The sequence below is a fragment of the Bubalus bubalis genome, chromosome 24 (assembly GCF_019923935.1).
Source record: "Bubalus bubalis isolate 160015118507 breed Murrah chromosome 24, NDDB_SH_1, whole genome shotgun sequence".
NCBI classification, from domain to species: domain Eukaryota; kingdom Metazoa; phylum Chordata; class Mammalia; order Artiodactyla; family Bovidae; genus Bubalus; species Bubalus bubalis.
Window position 1 is genome coordinate 40,121,492 of NC_059180.1, and position 13,627 is coordinate 40,135,118.

Here is a 13,627-nt window from a genome sequence, read left to right on the forward strand (position 1 = left end):
TGAGACCCAGAGCAGGCTGAGGGGTGCTCCGATGTCCCCAGGAGACCCCTGGCAGCACACAGGCGGGGGCAGGTGATGCCAAAGCCAGGTGGAGAGGCGCACCCGCTGCGACCCCGGAAACAAATCTGCAGGACTCCCCGCCCCGCAGGCCGTGGTGGCTGGACCCCTTCACCAGTCCCCTTGAGAGCGCAACATCAGGAAAACCAGCTGTACCTCCTAGCCCCTCTCAAGACCCGCACCCCACCCCAGACTGTACTCTCCACACCTCCCTGGGGGCCGATCCACAGTTCAGGCCTCCGCCCAAGTACTGGCCTACCCGGCGCTGTCTGGCCGGGCAGCCAGCACCCTCACTGGAACCAGCTGGCCGTGGCCCTGGGATCTGCCGTCTCCGCTCCCTGGAACTCTGCCCTGCTGGGCCCGCTCCGGCCCTCTGCCCCTGAGTCTGCACACCAACCTGACCTCGGGGTCTCGAGTGGCAGGCGCCACCACACATGTCAGGTGCGGGAGCAACGTGCACAGGCTCCGAGGCCCCAGCCTCCCTGCCCCCTCCCAAGGGCCTCCTCCCAGCAGCGGCCCGGGTGAGAGCACGCGGCAGCTGCCCCAGACCCTGCTGGGCTCTGCACCACACTCAGAAGAAAACCCAGAACTCTTGCTGGGACTCTGGTCTCTTGGGCCCGGTGCCCCCCAACCCACCCACACCTGCCCCTGCTCCGTCCAGGCCTCTGGCTGATGGCCTCTCCTTCGACCACTAAAACAGCAACTCCAACACTCCCACCTCCCACTGGCCTGATTCCTACACAGCCAGGAATCATCCGTGTAGATCTAACTCCGCAGGGAAACACAAGCCCCCCGAGGGCAGAGCCCTCACCTCACACACCACCGTGTTCCCACCCCGGCACTCAACAAGGCCTTCTCAATGAACCAAAGACAACATTCAACTGATGGCTGAAGGAGACAGAAAGCGTTGTGCAAGGGGAAAGAGGATCAAGACAAGTTTCAACCCAGAAGGTGGAGAGTGGAAAGAGGAGGGTGGGAGGGGAGGGGGTTCAGGGCAGGTCCACCCCAAGGTGGGGGGGTGGGGAGGGGCTCTGGAGACCCAAGGGCAGAAGGAAGAGAGCAGATGCACAGACTGAGGTTTAAGCCTGAACAAGGTTTAAATCTGAGTGACCTCCCCCATCGAGCTGCAGCCAAGAGCGTCTGCTGGGGCTCAGACAGCGTCTCCGGGCATCCAGGGGCCAGGGAAGGCTGGGTTTGGAAGAACAGCTGCAGGAGAGGGGCTGGGAGCAGGGAGCACCGGCCGACCCGGCTGCCCAGGGAACAACAGACAAGCTGATGGCGTAGACAAAGCCCCCCAACCCCGAGCAAAGGAGCAAGAAAAATGACAGTGTTCAGGGATTAGAGGACACGTCAGGGAACAAGTTCAGGGGATGCCCTGAAATAAAGCAAAGAATCGGCAGGGTGGAGAAGCAGGGAGCACAGCCCTGGAGGGAGGGGCGGAACGGGGGTGGGGGACAGCCCCAGAGGCAGGGATAAAGGTTCTGGGTTTCTGGGGGTCACTCCCTGAACTTCTCACCTGGCAGCCGAGCCTGGGAAAGAAGCCCCTTCCAACCAAACCCCAGAGCCCCAGGCCAGGGAGGGCAGAGTGGTGCCCACCTCCCAGGAGCCCTGGATGCCCACGACCCTTCTCACTCATGTCCCTGCTCTGTGCACAGGATGTGACACCTGATAGGTGCTGCACGGACGCTGGTCAAGAGGAGTGGGAGAAACGCCTTTCAGTAAAGGTGTAGCAACGTCAGCACTGAAACAGTTGAGCTACGAAGTTTACCAATAGAAAACCTCAAAAGTGGCTGTGATGATCTCCCTTGAAGCAATGTTCGACTTCAGTGACTGTCTGCAATCCCAGGGGTCCCAAAGCAAGTGATGTGAATTCATTTGTATCTAGAATATGCTACCCTTTCCTTTCCAGGCAAGGGGTTACTTCTGAAAACAAAAACAGGGTCATGGTTCCAAAACAATAAGCAATCACTGGCATGGCATTTCGGAGGCTTTGAGTGTTCAAAGGATACACAGCTTTTCATCATCCTGAAACGTGAAGTAAAGTTTAACAAAGAAGGGATGATCCAGCCGCGACATCACGTCTCGCTCTCTGGTTACATACGGGACTTTGTTCTCTTTGATAATGTGGCGTTTCTCTAGAATTTTAACTTAAGAAAGAAGCAAGTTACTGCAATTGGAAATGGTAAGAAAACAACTAAAGACACAACACATAAAGTATCAAACACAAATAAAAGTGTTTCACAAAACACACCCACCAGCTTTGTGATCTCTAAGACCAACAGTGCCCTGTCCCCCGAGACCAGCGCAGAGCCCTCCGGGGAGGGGCAGCCAGGCGGCCGCGGGCCGGGGCGCTGTCCCTGCTTCCTAGACACTGAGCAACCTAGCTCGCTGGAGTTAGTTACTTACTAGCATATTCCCTTGAGGTTGCCAGTTCTCGGGCCAGGACAACCTGGTTTGGGAAGAAAAGGGGGAAAAAGAAGAGAAAAAACACCCAATGTCACTAGGGCAGAGTCTCACAAGGCACCCTGCAACCAACCACAAGGACCACCCCGCCCCCTCTGAAATCCCTCTTTACACACTCCCGCCCTGTGCGGACAAACGTGGTCAGTGACTAAGGCAACGTGTTCTCACAGTAAAGCAAACAGATATTCCTCACATGTTTCCAGAAGGATCCTCAGCATCTGCCAATGTTCCTTGATGCAGTGAAACATATATTCACAAACCTTAGCACTAGCGTAACCCTCACAAACTGTGGGAAGCAGCAGCAAGTAATACCTCCACCAAGTGGGTATCGGGAATTGCTTCAGAAAAATAACTCTATGGATATGTCCCTAGTACATGTTCACTGCAAAATGCTGCCCTGAATTTGGGCTTTTACCAATAACGGTTACCATCCATTTCACTTGATTTTGATGCCCCCTGCAGATGCTATAATCCCACGCCTGCCTGGAGGGTGCGGGAAACGGAGGCAGAGCCACCCCCAGCATGCCAGCACCACCCCCCGGCTGTGCCCTCTCCTGGCACAGCCTGACCCTCAACCCCGGAGACAGAGCACCGGTGGGGCCCCACACAACAGGGAAGAGACCTTTCTACACACACCTGGGCACAACCTGAGCAACAACTTCCCAGTGCCCGATGGCCCCCCTGGCAGTGAGCTGGGGCACCTCCCCCCCTCCACCAGCCGGTGCCAATTCCTCTCCTATAACACCTGCAGGGAACGGCCAAGGACCCACGAGCAGATGCAAACCTGTCTACTCCAGGGCTGTGAGTTCTATCCCATTACAGAATCCCTCAAGTTCATCACAAGTGACCCTGGGCACTGTGTGAAGCTCTGCAGTCAGTAAGACCAAGGTTGGATTACACGTGCTCAGGCGGAAAGATTGGAAGGATCTCTGTGGAAGAGGGACCCTGGATTGCCCTCAGCTGCTGGAGGGTAAGGAGCGGGGCTGGTGAAGGGCCGGCCTCCTGAGGTCACGACTGACGCAAGGCTGACAGCAGCACGCGCTGGCCAGGTGAGGAGAGAGAGGAAGCGCGTGGCTCGGGCGCTAGCGTGTAACGAAGCCCTCTCTGAAGGAGACGCCGTCTCATCCTTCTGTCACGTGAACTGCACATTCCACGCAGGTCTCCTATGTCCGTCCACGCGGCTCAAGCTGACGGCAGGAGCACCCTCAGGGAGCCGTGGGCAGCGGACCAGGCTTCCCCTCTCCAGCACCCAGCCTGGGAGCCGCCTCTTCTCCTCCACTCCCGCCCTGGAGACCTGCTGCAAGAGTGGTGGGAGAGACCTGCGGGCAGCACACGTAATCGGAGGCCGCAGGCTGCAGGACTCCCAGCAGCGCCAGAAAAGAGCCTGCGGGCTCTCGGGCTTTGCTGAGCACCGGGAAGACCAGACCAGCTGGGGCTTCTCTGCATCCAGAACATATGGCACGCACTTTCACCCACGGTGGAAACCCAGGGACACCGGGGGGACGTCACAAACACGTCCTCATTTTCCAGGCAACATAAACATCCTGTGAGGGCCAGCTGAGAGAAGGGAGAACACTGCTTCTTTTACTGGACTCGTGCAAGTAACTGCAGAACACCCAAGGTTCTTTCCAAAACAGTTTTTCTCTTACTGAAAGGACCTGTGAGTACCAGACCTACTGGGCCTTATCCTTAAAGTTGAAGATTTTTATCATGAGGACCCAATTCTTTCATAACTTAAATACTGCCAATAAAAAAATCTAAATTAAAAATGTGAACGGAGCAAAAGTTAACAATTAAAATGATACTGGGAACATGGGTGAGCTGTAGTATGTCACGTTCTTTGTAGTTTGAAATATTTCATAAATGGAAAATTTTTGGTGATGGACAGGGAGGCCTGGCGTGCTGTGGTTCATGGGGTTGCAAAGAGTTGGACACGAATGAGCGACTGATCTGAACTGGATGTTTCCCAACAACTATGAACAGACACTGACACCAATACTGATGTCCAATCTAAGGAAGAGAAGACTCCCAGGGCCCTGCCAATGGGACACAGTGATATGAAATGTCACTTGTGATGCCTGACGAGAATAAAATTTCACTGGATTTTTTAGAAAATTAAAAACAAGATCATGAAATGCCTTTTAAAGCTTTCACCTACGAAAATCACAGCTTCGATATTTTAACCATCTGATCTGACTGGTGGCAGCCAGCCCCAAGCCACCTTCACTACAGGTAGGAGACGAATCCCCAAGGGGCCCGAGAGGCTCCTCTGGGGTGGAGCGCCACCGCAGCATCTCAGCGCCCAGCTCCACGTCCTGAGAAAGGCCAGTGCTCCCAAGGAGAACACCCTCGTCCAACAAACAAACGGCAGCGGCGTGTACTCACTGTTGAAAACGAGCCTTCACCGAGAATCTTCCCGAATTTGAAGTCCTCGGGCCGTTTCTTCCGAGGCTGCGGGGGCTGCGCGGCGTGCTGCAGAGCGCTGGCGCTCGCCCGGGGCTGGGCCGCGGTGCCGTCCATGGCGGGGCCCTGCCTGCTCCCCCCGCTGGGAACGCCGGGGGCCGTGCTGGACTCAGTCTGGGTCCTCACCATTGATGGGGATGGGCAGGAGCATAACACCACGCTGGACTGAATGGGAACCGTGTCATACTGGGGGCACAGGAAAAGAGAGGTAAGGTTCAAGGCGGCTCGCTGTTCTGAACGAAGTCTAGATGCCGCTGAGCCGCCACCAAGCACAGGCAGGCCGCCCGATGTTCGGACGTGCAGCCCTGGCCGCGGCCCTCTACTCTGAAGTCTCCTCCTGCTCAAACCTCGCCCTGCCCGGTCTGCGCGCCCACGACCCCCCCACCCAGCATCGACCCGCCCTCACCCACTCCCTCAGCACCGCGTGCGCCTCCAACACCCCCAGCCCCGCTCAGCTGGCCTTCCCTAAACACCTTCTGTGGCCTGTCACAGAGCAAGCTGGTCCAAACCTGTGACCTCAGGGTCTCCCATCCCAGAACCCCTCCCCTGCTCACCCACCCACACATGATATAAGGCAAGATGCACAGAAGGCACCCAGGGCTTGAACAAAAAGACCAGCTTCAGACTGTGTCCCACAGCTAAACAGAGCGGGTACCTAAGCAGTCCCGGAACACAGAGAGTAACCAAATGGAAAGAAGAGTCCAAGAACTGCCAACCGCACATGAAAGGTACAGCTGATGAAGAAGAAACAAGCTGCTCAAAAAGAACAGTAGTGGATAATGCTTAACAACTTGAAAAAGTAACTGATTTAGAGCCAAAATGCTCACTGCACACCCAAGTTACCTCCAAATTAAAGAATTTTATGTTTTTTTAGTTATTTAAACAAATTTTAAAACCTAACAAGTTTTTAAAATTTGCAATCCCTATTAAAAGAAGCTGGCTTCCTTGCAGAAACTGACAAGATAATTCTAAAATTCTTATGGAAATTCAAGGAATCCAGAATAGCCAAACAATCTCAAAAAAAAAGAACAAAACTGGAGGACTCACACTACCTGGTTTCCAAATTCATTCCAAAGCTATAGTAATCAAGACAGTGTGGTGCTGTGTAACGATACACGCGGTGGTGAACGGAGCAGAGTCTAGAAGAAAACTCCTAAGTCTATGGCCAATCAATCTTTGACAAGGGTGCCAAGGCTTCAAGGGGAAAAAGCCTTTTTCTGCCAATGGTACTGGATATCCACACGTAGAAAAATGAAGGTGGCTGCCTTTCCCACATCAAAATTTAACTCAAATGGATCAAAGATCTACATGTAAGAAATAAAACTAGAAAACTCTTAGAAGAAAATACAGGAGTATATCTTTATGATTTTGGCAATGGTTTCTTAGATATGAAACCAAAAGCACAGGAACAAAAGAAGAAACAGATCAAAGGGACTTCATCACAATTTTAAACTTCTGTGCTTCAAAGGCACCACCAACAAAGTGAAAGAACAAGCCAAAGAATGGGAGAAAATATTTACAAATCATCTATCTGATAAGGGACTTGCATTCAGACTGTATAAAGAACTCAAACAATTCAATAAAAACGAAACAAAACACAATTTAAAAACAGTCAACAAATCTGAGTAAACACTTCTCCAAGGAAAAAACCATACAAATGGTGAAAAAGTACCTGAAAAGAGGCTCAACATCATTCGTTGCTACAGAAATGCAAGTCAAAGCCACAATGAAATTCCATTTCACACATACCAGGATCAAAAAGATAATAACAAGTGTTGATGGAGATGCACAGAAATTGGAACCCTCACACTGCTGGTAGGATGTCAAATGGGGCAACCACATCAGAAAACATACAACAGTTCCTCAAAAGGAAACAGGTAGCGCACAACCGAGCAATCCCACTCCTAGAAATGAAAGCACAGGTCCACACAAATCCTGTACAAGCATGTTCGCAGCATCATTATAGATAACTAAAAGGGCTGGAAAGGACAATCAACAGATAAATGAATAAACAAAATGCACTGCAGCTATAAAAAAGCTGAATACTCAGCCATAAAAAGGAAGTACTGATATACTCTACCAAACAGATGAACATGCAAACGCTATGGGATGTGAAAAGGGCCTGACACAAAAGCCACACATTGTGTGATTCCATCTGTGTGAAATGTCCAGATGAGGCAGATCTACAAAGAAAGGAAAACTGGTGGTTGTTGGGGCTGGCAGGAGGGGAGAACAGAGTGGCTGCTAATGGGTCGGGGGTTTCTTTCTGGAATGAGAAGGATGTCCTGGAATTGGAAAGTGGGGACATATAACCTCATAAATACACTAAAACCACTGAATTACACACTTTTAAAATAGGTGGATTATACAGTATATGAATTGTATCTCAATAAGCTGTTATAAAAATAGCTGTATCACACAAATGACTACATAAATTTATATATCTCATTCGAATCCATAAACCATCAAGACTGTTTTTTAACAAAAGAATAGGCACCAAAAAAACTCAAGTAGCTCAGAGCTGTGAAAATGTGTCTCTCAAATACAAGCGAGAGCCCCAGACCACAGCACACATTTTTAACTATGGGGAGAGGCTGGGGGGATGAATTATTAGACAAGAAGAATGATTAAGTATGTCTACAACACAGAGAGACACCAAAGGCTGGCGGGACTATAAAGCACGCTGACCATCCAACTGTGGCCGGCACATGGGCCCGTGCTGCCACTAAAATGGTTTTGGACACAATACGGTAACCTGTCAACAGAGTGACCACAAAACTTTCATCAGTGAGATACATAAAAACACTTAGGAGAGGTGGCCAGATGTACAGTTAAAATTTAGATGGCCATTAAGGAAGGATTTTTAGATAGTGTCAAAGTTAAATCGGAAACACACAAAAGTTGTGCCCACAACCGTTAAAAAGAAAAGCCTTTCCAGTCTGAGCCTAAAGCGTTCCAGGAGTGACATCATGGGCCTACTCATCACCAGACTGTTGTGGAACAACACGGAACGAACTCAGAGCACCCAGATTTGTTTCTAACAGTCCTGCCCTTTAAAAGAACCAGGAGAGCACTTGGCTCCACATCTTGGAACAGGAAGAAGGCTGTCAACATGGGCTGTGATCCTCTGCTACGTCTGAAAAGGAGGCTGTCTGTGTGGGAGGAAAAGGCAGGGAAGCTGGCCTGCAGGGACTGTTACTGGCCACGCTGTGTCCCTGCAAACATAAGTACAGCCACTAAGAATAAGCTGAAACTGGGGAAAATCAAGACTGCAACAACACACACAGATAGGTGGTAAGAAGTGCATCAACGTGGTAACACAAAAGCAGGCTCAAGACAACTGAACACTTAACTTTCTGAATTTAAACAGGTAAAGGAGTGTGGCCAAAGTTGTTTCTTATATGTACATTGTTGTTTTTCAGTCACTCAGTCGTGTCTGACTCTTTGCAATCCCCTGCAATGAAGCACACCAGGCTTCCCTGTCCTTCACCATCTCCCTGAGTTTACTCCAACTATGTTTGTTCAGAAAGGCTAGATAAAAATTTTCTCTCTCCATTAATACAGGAAGAGATGCAGAGAACTATCAAGAAGCCAGAGTCCTACAGGAAGTGCACCAAGAAAGGCTGGACCGGCGGCACAGCAACCAACGTGTGCGGACTGCGACAGCTCAACCGCAGGGGAGCTGACGGAGAGACGCTCACCCTAAGGGGCACAAAAGCCAAACACGCGAGACACACCTAGGTGGCACACCCTGCAACCCGAACGTGATGAGCACAGAGGAGGAGAAGCGAGGCAGCGGATGGCAAGAAAGGCAGGAGCCTGGGCTGCCCCCGGCAGGGCAGGCCAGGCAAGGCTGGTGCAGGCAGGTCACCCCAGAGGACACAGCACATGCCAGCTCCAGAGCTGCTCCCCAGCTGGGACGGGCAGGCTTCATTTTCACTTCAGGCAAGGTACACAAATATGAAGGAACTAACTCAACACACACAATCAATGAAACACTAGGAGACTGTGACTAACAAGCGTTGTAAAGCCTATCTAAGAAAACTTGCCTTTTTAAATGTGGCCGACAGCACAGATGTGACCAGCAGTGGGGCCCTCTCCTTGGAATGGGAGCCTGAGGCACACCAGGTCCTTCTGGAACACTGCCATCTCCGTGGACACACTGAGGCTCACAGTAGGTCTAGTGTGGCTGATGCACCTCATAAACCCTCCATCTCGGGAGAGGTACGAGGGCTGGACTCAGCTCTGTGGTTCAGCCAGTACCTTAAGGGTTTGTCCCTATAAACAAGGCATACAATCCTAACAGAAGTGTTGTTTAGCTGCTCAGTTGTGTGCAACTCTTTGTGACCCCATGGACTATAGTCTGCCAGGCTCCTCTGTCCCCAGGATTCTCCAGGAAAGAATACTGGAGTAGGTTGCCGTGCCCTCCTCCAGCAGATCTTCCTGACCCAGGGATCGAACCCATGTCGCTTGCGTCTACTACACTGCAGGCAGGTTCTCTACCCCTGAGCCACCAGGGAAGCTAATAGAAGTGTAATCAAACTCAGGAGCTTCCCCTGGATATCAGCTGGAACTTTCTGTCCTCCAGAGCAGTGGGAAGTAGGGAGAAGGTCACAGCCACCATGCCAAGGTCCATCAGGAACCAAGACAGGCCCGGGCTGTCCTCAGCGTCCAGGCCAGGGGCCTGATGACCCCAGGCTGTGCCCACAGGCCACTGAGCACCTCACGGGCTTCCCAGACACAGCCAAGGGGTAAGCGCTCCCTGTGCCTGCAGAGTCATCCCAAGTGCAAGCTCTCAGGCCCAGGACTGAGGCGCAGCAGGGCTGTGGGGCCCGAAGGGACTCCACGAGATGGGGAGGAAAGAGCCGGCACTCCAGCAGCGCCACCCCAGGCACCACTTCAGACTGGCGGCTCACACGCCCAGTAGGGTCACTGCTGCCCAACGGGATGGGGACAGGGAGAGCACCACGGGTCCCGCCACGTGCAGCCGGTTATTGACCTCACCTGAGCGCCCCGCTCCTGCCAAGCAAGGCTCTAGGAGACAACGGGAAACGCACCAGATAGTGGCAAATGCTGCTTCTGATTCAAAACCGACACATGAACTACTGAGTAAAATCTCAAACATGAAGTTTTTAGATAACAAAACGTGATGAGTTGATTCATGGACCTGAAAACAGGTAATTTTACAGACATGCTTCTGGACCCAGTGACTATTCCAGCAACGGTGCCACGTGGGTCTCACACGGGTCTCAGCCCAGGCGAGGGACAGCACAGAGGGCAGAGGCCTGAGGTGGCGCTGGAGGCGGGCGCAGGCAGCAGGCCCCAGGCATCCGCACACATGGGGACAAAAGCTGGCAGGACCACCACCCTCGAGCCAGCTCGAGCAGGGGCAGATGGCCCTGGCATCAGGCAGCCACGGAGGCTCACACAGTGAATGCACCTTCTGCCGGCCTCAGGAACACCTGCTGAGGGCCGTACTCTTCAGCTGCAGCCTCCTGGATGCGAAATGAACACGCGTCCAGCCCACGACCGCAGCCTCCAAAGACAACGACAGGTGCGTCTAATGAGACTCAAGCTGACACAGACATGCTCCTGAGCGCTTCCTCTCCATCAGAGCAGTTTCTCCAGAACAGGTTCTCGAAGGAGAGCACAGAACATAGAGGTCTGCTCCTGACCTCAGCGGCAGAGACCCCACACGCAGCCTCCCTCCAGGCGGCAGCACTTCTAGCGGACATGTGGAAATCCGAGGCGTGCTGAAGATCAAGCCATCTCGACAGAGCTGGACCTGCCTCCAGACCTGTGACACCGAGCGCCCCTGGCCGGCCAACGACAAGGGAAGGAGCAGAGGGTCATGCTGAAGAAATCCGCTCAGGTCCTACTCAACACCAATCTGTGGTGAGTGCCTCGGAAAACGCCCCAGCCACCTTTATCCCCCCAAAGCTGGTCACGAGACAAAGGCTGGAGCCCAGGGTTTTCCCACCAGTAAACATCAAGGCCCTTGAGGCCGACACTTATTCTCACAAGTGTTGAACTCTGGCAAGCTGCCAGCCCCAAAGCACAACTTCAATGACAGGTATGAAGGCAGGAGCTGACAGGCCACTCTTGAAGGACACACACCATGTAAACTAACATAAACTACTAAGTCTTTCATCGTTGGAAGCTGGCTGCAACTGTCAGCATGTTCTGGACAGCTGCAGAAAGTTCTGGAGCCAGAGCTAAGCTGCGCCCACTTCAGCCTGATGGGCACTGAAGCAGAAGGCTTGACTGGAGTCGGAGCAGAGAAACTGTGTGCGCTGGAGCTGCTGGTGGGTGGAAAGGTGGCCCTGGGGCCAGGCTGAGGGGCGGGGACAGGACGCTGGGTCTGCACACACACCAGGCACCTCGCCCCGACACAAGCACCATCCCCGCCTCAAATGCCAGAACCCCGTCACCGCCCCGAACCTCTGCACCCTCACCCCCGCACAGCAGGCTTGCCCCGGTGTGCCGCTGCCCACAACCCAGGAAGGAGGGTCGCAGAGCTCTGAGACCACAACTGCACCCTGCCGACAGTGCCTCAGTGACTTCCCCAAGGACACCCTCTTCTCCAACACCTTCTGTTATTTCATGAAAATACACGTGCTCATTCTGCTCATCACTGTTTCTTAAAGGAGGTAAATGAACTACGTTATTAACCCAGACTCAACAAACACGGCCACTGTGCTAGCAAAGGCCCAGGCAGACGCGGTCCCTACCTCTAGGAAGCAACATCCTAAGGGAGAGGGAGTGACAGACGCGGGTTCACACCCAGAACTCACTGAGGAGAGTGTGAGGGCAGCCGGGCACAGGTGGAGGGCGTGTGGGGGGCGGGGGGGGCAAGCTCGGGGGAGCTGGGGAGCACTGCCGCAGGTCCCAGGAGGCCGACAGTGGCTCAGGGGTGCTGCGACGGCACGCAGGGGGACACACACACACAAAGCGAGATGCAAAAGTAACCAACCATGCACCACACAGGTCGAGTTTCACTTTCCTCTAATGTTTGAGACTCAAAATTCAGATTCAGCGGCCTTTATGAGTCAGAAAGAAAACCCAGTCATTCTGAAATGGCAATAATAGATGATGCAATACACAGACACACACACACACACACCTGCTTTTCTCCCCCACAGGCTTTATGAGAAAGGGCAGGGCCACCACCAGCACTTCACAGGCGCTTCAGGGACTTAAGGTAAATGCAGTGCCCTCAAGACCACACTGCTTCAGGGGATTCCCTGGTGGGCCAGTGGCTAAGACGCAGGACTCCCTATGCAGGGGGCCCGGATCGATCCCCGGTCAGGGAACTAGATTCCACATGCTGCAACTAAGAATTGGTATGCCAAAACTAAAGATCCTGGGTGCTGCAACAAAGATCGAGGGTCCTAGTGCCTCGACTGATACCTGGAACAGTTGAATAAATATTTCTTTAAACACAGTTTTATCTACTTCACTAACAAACATTCCCTGAGCACCTACTCTGCACCGTGCACTGCCCTAGGCACGGCAGATACAGCAAAGAACCGAGCCCATCCCTCAAGAGGCCCACGTTCTAGTGGGGGCAGGCTGACGCCCAAAAACAAAAGCCAGGCAAAACCCAGCGTCTCAAATGGTGATAAATCACTGTGAGAAAATACAGCAGGGAAGGAAGACAAGAGGGCTGCAAATGTAACGACCAGAGGCGCCCCCACTGGGAAGGTGACTTCTGAACAAAGACCTGAGGAGGTGGGGAACCCTCAGGGAGAGGACCGGGCAACGCAAAGACCCGGCGGCAGAGCAGCTCTAGACTCACAGTCGTCCGCTTGACCCTTGGGACGGGACGCCTCCAGACAGGACCTCTGGATGCCAGGCAAGACCTCAGGATCCCTGAAACCCCCTCCTCTAGCCACTTCTGGCACCCTCTGGGCACCGCAAACCTCAAGGGAGAAGCCTGAGTAGTGGGGCTTCCCATAGGGTCCAGGCGCCTCCTGCACCGAGTCTGATGCCGGCTGAACCCCACTGTGGGGTCCCACGTCAGCCCTGGGCGGCAGATGCTGGCCACCAGACCACGGCCGCTCTGGACACGCCCCAGAAGCTCCCACTCTGCACCAGCGCCACGGGCATGCTGACACAGGGGCCTGTCACTGCCAGCCTTTCTCCTTTGTGGAATTCCGCAATTTCCTTCCTGCGTCAGCCCCAGTGCCCCAGCAACGTGCCTCAGCGCGAGACTGCGTCTCAGGGCCGCGCTGACAGAGTGCCGCTCACAGGGGCAGCTCAGGGCTCCGGCTTTCTCTCCCTGCAGTCATAACTCGCTGGTATGGGTATGTCTTAATGAACAGTTTCAATTTGGCAGTAAAATGATGGTCGCAATGTTACCTTTTAAAGCATTTTAAAAGCATCAACTGTAAAATGAAAAGCCTATGAAGAAATCCCTCGCCCACAGTGAAAAGCCCAAATGTTTATCTGTACTCTTGCTGTTACTCTAAAGGGTTGATTTTGTAAGGTTTCGAGGTGATAATTAAGCTGCAGAGAAGGAACTCTGAGACGTCCTCACCGTGGTCCAGAGGACTCTCACCAGTTCCGGCCCGGGGCGGGGGTCGGGCTCACGAGGACTTCCTCCCAGCCCGCGGGCCCTGCGCCCTGTGGAGACAGCACTGCC

The 13,627-nt window shown here is 53.2% G+C and overlaps 1 protein-coding gene across 2 annotated transcripts in view; it reads right to left on the bottom strand.

Annotated features, from left to right (window-relative positions):
- PDPK1 (3-phosphoinositide dependent protein kinase 1) overlaps window positions 1-13,627 on the bottom strand; it is a 64,989-nt gene that overhangs the window by 33,939 nt on the left and 17,423 nt on the right. For both annotated transcript variants that reach the window (XM_025275071.3, XM_044936159.2), the window contains exons 2-4: window positions 4,906-5,169; window positions 2,464-2,506; window positions 2,067-2,204 (exon numbers count right to left, since the gene is read on the bottom strand). In XM_025275071.3, the coding sequence (XP_025130856.1) occupies window positions 2,067-2,204; window positions 2,464-2,506; window positions 4,906-5,169 (445 nt within the window). The remainder of the gene's footprint in view (window positions 1-2,066; window positions 2,205-2,463; window positions 2,507-4,905; window positions 5,170-13,627) is intronic.